The sequence below is a fragment of the Porites lutea genome, chromosome 1 (genome assembly GCF_958299795.1).
Source record: "Porites lutea chromosome 1, jaPorLute2.1, whole genome shotgun sequence".
Taxonomy (NCBI): domain Eukaryota; kingdom Metazoa; phylum Cnidaria; class Anthozoa; order Scleractinia; family Poritidae; genus Porites; species Porites lutea.
In genome coordinates this window covers 49,899,333-49,908,075 of record NC_133201.1, presented here as the reverse complement: position 1 = coordinate 49,908,075, position 8,743 = coordinate 49,899,333, and the positions used below count along the sequence as shown (strand labels likewise).

The window sequence follows — 8,743 nt, the reverse complement described above, 5'->3', positions numbered from 1 at the left end:
ACAGTTATTGTATCGATAGGCTCGTTAATCGTTTGTCTCACGATAGGCAATTTGTTTGTGATATCGATAGTGTTTTTGTGTGCGTAATGTTAACCATAAGCTTGCTGTTCTCACATAGACACTTTGCATTTGAACTCGATAATGATTTCGAGTGCCTAATGCTGGTCTTCATAAGGCGATGGTGCTGATTTACTGGGCGGGAAAATTAGTAACACTATGGTTACTTGTGATTGTTGCATAATGCACCTTGTTTACCGTTCGAAATTTTGCATGACCATTGCTTCTATTTTCTCCTGGGTATTACAGTCGTCCCAAGAGAAATCGAAGTCAGTTGTTGTGCAAAACTTTGGAGGGTAACAAGGTGCTTTATGGTTTATGTGAAAATGATGAGTTGCGAACCTCACTCATGCTTGCATTGGTGTTTTCCGTCCTAAGCATTGTTGGCATGGTTAGTCCCGCTCAGGAAATCGACGTTATTAGAGAGTTTAACCTTTACGTAAACGCCAAACGGCAAACTTCAGATTCAAGTTGAGAATTTCTCAAAATAGAAAATGAGCAGATAAAAACACCTTAGAAAATTCTTTTGGATATTCTAAAAAAATTGCGTGAAATTACTAATTTATGTGTAGAAATAATGAACAGTAGGCGAGGGGAAACTTGGTCACGTGGTACAAATTCGCGTTTGCCGTTTGACGTAAACGTGATGCTTAACCTCTCCATTGTCCTTGTTATTTATTTTGCAGATTACGTCAACTGAGAATGTTAATGAGAAGTTCCGTCTGTGGATAACAACTGAGGTTCATCCTAAGTTCCCCATCACTCTTCTGCAGTCGTCTATCAAGTTTACCAACGAACCTCCGCAAGGCATTAAAGCGGGTCTGAAGAGAACCTACGCTGGCATCACACAGGTCTGTAGTTAAAAATCATGGACGTGTCGCGCGAATGGCGCCGATATTTCGGGTACAATACTTGTACATCGACAGCCTCACATTCAGGTTAAAAATAATTTGACTAGGAAACAATCAGACGAGGCTCAATATGTATCAGACAATGTGAGACTAGGGTATCATTTATGCAGTGTCTACGGGTGCTGCCATCAATTGTATACCAAAGTAATTTTTAATAACAAAGACTGGGGGCAAACCAGTTGGCTGTTTATGAGCAAGGCCGAGGATGTGAACTTGGGACTACTGACAAACAAATCCAGCTAGTGGTCAGGGCGAGACTTTAATTCAAGACGTCCAAATGGCAAAGTCGGTATTTTGACCTCTCTGCCATACTGCCTCATGTGTGGTGATTGATATTTTCCCCCTCGTTGCTTTACTTGACTACCTGGGAAGAATCTCGCCACTTTCCCACCAAGTCATATGTAAACTCTCACCAGCCATGACTTGCTTAGCGTCAATATTTCCTTGTAATCAAGACTGTGTGCCTGTTTTGTAAACAGTAACGGACTGATCACCAGGGATTTCGTTAAACAATGCTTGAATTAAAATTGTTTTTGTATATTGTTTATCCTTAGGATCAACTTGATGTCACAAACATGCCCCAGTGGAAGCCCATGCTGTACGCTACAGCTTTCCTACACACCATTGTACAAGAGCGTCGTAAGTTTGGTCCTTTAGGATGGAATATTCCTTATGAGTTCAACTCTGCTGATTTAACAGCTTCTGTGCAGTTTATTCAGAACCATCTGGATGATATCGACCCCAAAGCGGTAAGTGTTTTGCACCAAGCGTTGCTTGAAAAAAGCATGAAGAAAGCCGTTGACAGTTCGTTGCAAATTTGAACTCGATTTGAGTTTAATGTTTATTTATCTTTCATTTTTCCCATTAATTTCATTATGAGCTTCTGTAGGTAAATCTAGCTGGATGTTTGATATTGTTACCGCCAAATAGGATTGCCACCAGATAGAGTGAAACAAAACGATAACTTCTTAAAGCATTAAGAGAAGGTATAAACAACAAAGCAAACATAAAATAAGAAGGCACTAATGGACGAACTCGAAAAAGAATTACACGGATTGATTTGAGGTTTTCGGAGACTCGTTGGGCTAACAGTTTTTCAAAGTTCATTTGTGTTTTTTGTAACGTTTGATAATGTTCTGGTGAGACAAACTTGTTTATTTAAAGCTGTAATTTTGCCATTTATAAGTAGTTTTCTTCGGTAACTACATGTTCCTTAGCGAAAGACGACGCGTAGCTGGCAACATTACTTCTATAAGCCAGAAAGAGTGATCAGCATCAAATTTCACCTTATTAAGATCAATGCTTAATATCTGCATCAATACGGGCAAATCACAAGAATTAAAGACATGATCACAGATCATCTGTCCAGTTATTGATACTTTAGCAACTTCTCCCCGCTACTTCTATAGTAAACGTATAGGGGCGACAAATGAGAATTTGAGTTTTGATATTAAGTTTTGAAGGGTAAACAAAAGAATCTAGACAGCCGCGTCACAGCTTCTTTAAACAAATTCACCTTTTCTCCTTCCAGGGCGTGTCGTGGGTAACAGTACATTACATGCTTGGTGAAGTCCAATATGGTGGGCGTGTCACTGATGACTTTGACAAACGCTTACTCAACACTTACGCACGAGTATGGTTCAGTCAGGAAATGTTTAAAGACACATTTAAGTTCTACCAAGGATACAATATCCCTCGCTGTGCACAGATCGCTGATTTTAAGGCTCACATTGATGAAATGCCAATGTCAGATACGCCAGAGGTAGGGTAACGGAAACCCTTTCTTTATCTTATGATTATGTGGCCCACCGTGGGTTAAATCTGCAACTAATGCAGTTCAGCGTGATGAGACCATTTTAGCAGGACTTTAAACTGAACTGCTCCCAACTATAACAAAGGCTCTAAGATATTGCTTCAGGAATAGTAATTATTTCTTAACTGAAGAGGTACACCGCCAGTGTATAATAAGATCATGCTCTATCTAAATTTCTGTATGCCTCTCACGAGCAGGAATTCTTCTTTTCCCTATTTCAAAAAAAAAATATACAACCTGACTATTTCCCGACTTCATGAAAAAGACACGAAAAAAGCTCAATCGTAGATCAGCCCCATGGCAATAGTTTCCTACAATTTTTTTACAACTATCGTAAAATTAGTCTTTCAAATTCATAGAGAAAAAGCAAGAAAGTGGTTAAGGAATGCGTTTAAATCCTGTCAAATACTGCTGAGAGTAAGGCTATGATATTCTAGGAAATAAGTTATTAACACACCGCACCCGATCAGAATAAAGTAGCAATTTGTGTTTTACTAAGTTTGTAACCCTCATATTTTTAACACTCGTATTTTCAAACTTGATATAACCCACGTGATCATGTATTAAACTTTTCCCATTTCCATACAAATGCTAACTCGATATCTTAAACTGTCCTTACTTTTTTCAGGTTTTTGGTCTTCACCCGAACGCTGATATAACATACCAAACGAAGACCACTTCAGACGTGTTGGAAACAATTGTGAATATCCAACCGAAAGACAGCGCTGGAGGATCAGGAGAAACTCGTGAATCACTTGTAGCGCGTCAAGCCACTGAAATGTTGGATAAGCTACCGCCGGATTACGTTCCTTTCGAGGTCAGGCACTTTCCCTGGAATATTACTTATCTTGTGCTATCTTGTGCTCGTTCTTGCGTAAGCTTTTTCACAGCTTTTAGTATTTCCTTCGTTTTTCGCTGCAATTGACCATTTTCGGGTTTCCTCTAGTTTTTCTTCTTTTGTATTTTTTTTCCCTTTTCTTTTGGTTGTTTGCAAACGTAACTCCTTCTCACGTGAAAGTTCTGCACGCGGCCTCAACTTCAAAGTGACGGTTCCTGGAACTCGCAAATGACCTATTGCTTAACTCACTAAAAGTGTTTGTGTTGGAAGATTTTAGCTGTATGTGCACTTCCTCAGTATCATTTAGATCCTGGTTATTTAACGAATAACTAAGAACTTTATTGGTCAATTGGAGGTTGGGAGTGAGACTGGATTGGTGTTGGTTCGAATTCCACTATTGTGCTGGAGACTGGATCAACATTCATCATCCAACTAGCCCCATAATGCAATTCGATACATCACCGACCCAGTCTACCGCTCATCTTGAAATGGCCAATAAATTCCCGCAGGTCTAAGATGTCCATGAAAATTGCAAGTCTCAGCAGGAACATTCGGTTTCGTTTACAATCATCATATACTGTCAATGCCAGCTTCATTAACAATTGTTTGTGCTTTATATTAGTTCTGCGAACTTACTTTGGTCTTCTTTCTGAAGAGAGCGCTCTCAGTTTACGAATTTTACTGTACGACCGCTTCAGCAGGACGTCATGTGTCAGATCGTGCTTTAATGTTTTTTTTTTGTTGTCTTTTTTTTTAATTGACCTACCTTTCTTTCCATAATTCGCAACAGGTGAAAGCGCGTCTCCAGAAAATGGGTGCGCTGACCTCCATGAATATTTTCCTTCGGCAAGAAATTGACCGCATGCAGAGAGTGATAACCGCTGTGAGGAGCACACTGGTTGATCTTAAACTCGCTATCGATGGAACCATCATTATGAGCGAGAACCTTAAGGACGCTTTGGACAACATTTATGACGCTCGAGTGCCTGGCCTTTGGAAAAAGGTAGGGTACCTCGTTATGTTTTAATTCGGCTACCTGAATTTGGGCTAAAATAGTCAATGGCTGTTATGGCTCCCTAAAATGAGTCCCAGAGGTGGCTAAAATAGTTTTCTGACATGGCTGTTTGTTTCCCCACTTTTGTTCCACTGGAGGCTGAATCTGACTTTCTGTCCTCAAAGCTAATTTCGCGTTGGGGGCTGAAAAATGAGGTTGATTCTAGACCTTCAGAATAGCGGGATAGAGTAACAAGCATCTATTGCCTTTTTAATGTAATACTACTGCTTAAACGCTAGGTCGTGAGCATGTTATGAAATACTATCAACGATCAAATGCCCTGATTTTTGAACAATTACTAACCTAGTCAGATTATTCAAGGAATCGAATTGTCTCTTAAACTTACCCTTTTTTCATTCTGACAGATATCCTGGGATTCGACCACCCTCGGTTTTTGGTTTACCGAACTGATTGAGCGCAATAATCAGTTTTCGTCCTGGTTATTTGAAGGCAGGCCCAATGTGTTCTGGATGACTGGTTTCTTCAATCCTCAGGTAAGACTACGGTCTCCGCTTTTACCGAGCGACTTCGTGTCAGTTGGTAGCTAAATGTTCCCAAAGATGGGTGGAAAAGTAAACTATACAGAGTTAAAAAATGTTCGCCATCTCTGTACTTTATATCACAGCAAACCCTAAAAATTACAACTTCAGCGGTATCAATGCACTCTCTCACCCTGATATCCTGTCTCTTCGTTGTTTCTTCAAAATCCTTTTCTGACAATTACAACTTTTGGGAACTTAGTAGGCATTCATTGATTGAAATATTTTTTGGAGATGGCACCGAGTGCTACCATTAACTAAAATATAAAGAACATTTAGACCTGAGTACGAGACGGTTCCGTTCTCATTACGAGTACTATTTGACGAATTCCATAGCTCCGTTCCTTTTGTGATGCATATCTGTGTGACAAGTGTCGTGTGAAGTATACGATCTGGATTTATAAAAGTTTTACTTAAATTAATTATTGTACTTGACTTGAAGTACAATTGACGAATGGTCCATGCTGCGATCTTACTTTTGAGTCCGTTGAGGAGAAACTTAAAGTATGCCCATTCAAACTAAACCTTGTTTTTTAATTGTTGCGAGCGTCAGTAATTGTTGCGAACAGTATTCCAAATGAATTGCGTTTAAGAGCTGGAGGTCTAGAATTTAACAAACAAGTGAGGAACATTCAATTTTAGTTATCTAATTTTGTAATTTTAGATGCTAGATATTTTATATTTTTACATTTCCATGTACATATTTCTTTCTTTCTTTTTTAATATTGATTTGTGGAAAACCTGCAAAATAGCTTTAGCTAAGTGTTTCTCCCACGTTAAATAAAGATTATGTTATGTTATGTTATGTTATGTTGTCATAATTCTTATAGCAGTTCAATAAATCGAGGTACTTTTTTTCTCCTCTTATAGGGTTTCCTGACAGCTATGAGACAAGAAATTACTCGTGCACACAAAGGATGGGCGCTCGACAACGTTGCTCTTGCCAACGACGTCACTAAGATGATGAAGGAGGATGTTTCGTCAGCCCCTGCCGAAGGAGTTTACGTGCATGGCTTGTTTCTGGATGGCGCTGGCTGGGATCGTAGGAATTGCAGGCTCATGGAACCCGCGCCTAAGGTTCTGTTTACCGCTCTTCCTGTGGTTCACGTTTACGCGGTTAACACGGCTGCTATGGCAAAAGACTCGAAAGATAACAAAGATGCGCTGAAGTTTTATGAGTGTCCTGTGTATAAGAAACCAAGGCGCACAGACTTGACCTACATATTCTGCTTAAATCTCAAGACCTCGCAACATCCCGATCACTGGATTTTGCGTGGTGTGGCACTTTTATGCGACACAAAGTAGCGATCTTTTTGAAGTGTGACATTTTTGTTTGTTTTTCTATTATCTGTAAAACTTTCGTGTACATTTTTTACTAATAAGGAATCTGGTTCTGTCTCAGTGTGCTACTGGATTTCGTTTTTATGGGAGCTTGTTTCCATACAAAATCTTGTTCCTTTGACCGTCTTTTGTATATCGTGGTCTAAAAAATGGAATGATGCCCTTCTTACCTTCATTTCTTTTTCCGGGACTGAAAAGCATTTTTGTCCTCTCCCAAAACAAACAGTAGCTGATCGCAGGTTAGTGGTGCGATGCAAGGACAAACCAAATAGAAAATGCATTTATTTTTGGGTACTAAGTTGTTCTATAAAGTTTTGCGAGTTATATTTTTATTAAAAACCTGGAAATTTAATTTCTTAACGTAACGTATTTGTAAAATTTATTTTTGTGTAACAACGAACTAGCGGCCAGTACTTGCGGGATTTCACTTATTTTATTTTTTTACTTACTTGAGGATTTACTTGCCTGGCATTTGAAAGTGGTAAAGAAAATACTTAAAGCGTGTTTGATACGTTACAACATATCCAGTTAGCATTAGATGCTTAAATTGTAAACCAAAGAGAGTGAATGAATTTATTTAAAATACAGTGTGAATGCAAAAGAAGGAAATAAAGAAAAAAAGCTTGCATTGAAATTAAAATTGTCCAAAGTAACATGTTATGTATGGCTTTAGCGACTCGAAACGGACGGACGTTTAGTAGGTTAGGGTTCGTACAGAGTCTTGAATTATTGTTTGCCCAGCAATTTTCCAGACCTGGAAAAAGACTGGAAAATGGAGATGAAGTCTGGACAAATAATTTGTTTGCAGCGCACCTAAAAAAAGCTTTGTTTCTTCCTTTTTAAGGTCTCTATTGATCACCTATTTGATAACCTTGAGTTTGAAAAAAGAAATAATTGTTTTGGAAAAAAGTCTGGAAAACGTCTTGGATTTTGGATCCAAAAATCTGTACGAATCCTGTTAGATACACTGCTTGAAGTCCACCTGTCTCTTTAAATTCCGTCGAATTCTTATCCCAGCCTGGAAGTTTTTCAAATTCAACACTTTCCATTGCTTTTTGTTGGCTATACTGCGCAGGACGCTGTTGCCTGATCGTCGCATGGGGTCCACGAACGTAGGGGACAAGTAACAAAGACATGCTATCGGAACCAATCAAAACGCAGTTGTTTTTCGGACCTGTCGAAACTAATCGTCACTAACCCGATTTGATTCGCAAAGGAGTAACGCGAGCCGCAGCTCCTGAATCTGGTATATATCTCTCTAGGCGAACTTAGTCGGTTGTTTTTGAGGCCGTTCCCTTTGGCCATAATTTTCAACGGCAGATAATTTTTGTCGGTGTAATATTTATTTATTTTAGTAATTTGGGTCTATCAGCTTCGAAATATTTCGATCGATTTAGCTCTTGAAGAGCTGGAATGATAGAAGAGACCATTTGTATTGCTTCGCACTTCGCAGACGATTGTGTAAGTCATATGCTCTTCAAATGCGAGGAAATGCTCTTTAGCTGAGGCTTTTTACCGTCAAAATATATCGGTAATCATGATTTCATGTTACACGAGTGTTTTTACGAGAATATGCTTTTTGTCGTGTTGTCCCTACCGGATTCGAGTACTGGCTCAGTCAGGTTTTTTTTTTTCGGCATTTTTCCCTATTTTTTACTGTTGGTTTTTTCTTTTACTCCCTTTCATGCTACTGCTCTACCTTTTCCTAAGCTTCCGGGGTTCTACGAGACGGATATTTTCGAGTCCAATAGAAATATTTTCCGATTGTCATCGGCTCACGACATTCACTCAATTCTCAGATTCGCCGTGGTTCAAAGCCAAACCGCGGTTATCTGGATGAGTGGCTTTCATTTGATGATGGGTGTATTCGCATAAATGCTATGAAACTTTACCATGATGTCTGAACAGTTAAATTTATGCTTTAACATGTCAATTGTGGTAGCTGAGTTTTCAAGTCTGTAGTTGTGTTACACATAACTCTAGGGTTCTCAATTCTCTGTTCAAGATTTCATTTTCCCTGCTATGTTTTACAAGAATAATGCAACAGTAATATGCAGCCGCGGTACTATAGTGCCAAAGGGATTTTTTTGTTATACCTCTATTTTTTTTTTCGCAGACCGCGCGAAAAGGTTTAAATTCCTTTTTTGTTTTTTTTTCTGAACGTCTATATTTCTTTCTGCGGTGTTTTTC

The 8,743-nt window shown here is 39.0% G+C and overlaps 1 protein-coding gene across 1 annotated transcript in view; it reads left to right on the top strand.

The window, feature by feature from the left end:
- The window catches only part of LOC140931563 (dynein axonemal heavy chain 5-like), a 51,575-nt gene extending 44,386 nt beyond the window's left edge, over positions 1-7,189 (top strand). Inside the window, 7 exon segments of the mRNA XM_073381369.1 lie at positions 744-908; positions 1,523-1,717; positions 2,500-2,730; positions 3,410-3,598; positions 4,410-4,622; positions 5,039-5,167; positions 6,083-7,189. Coding sequence (XP_073237470.1) covers positions 744-908; positions 1,523-1,717; positions 2,500-2,730; positions 3,410-3,598; positions 4,410-4,622; positions 5,039-5,167; positions 6,083-6,517 — 1,557 coding nt within the window. The 3' untranslated portion in view covers positions 6,518-7,189.
- Positions 7,190-8,743: the final 1,554 nt, after the last annotated feature.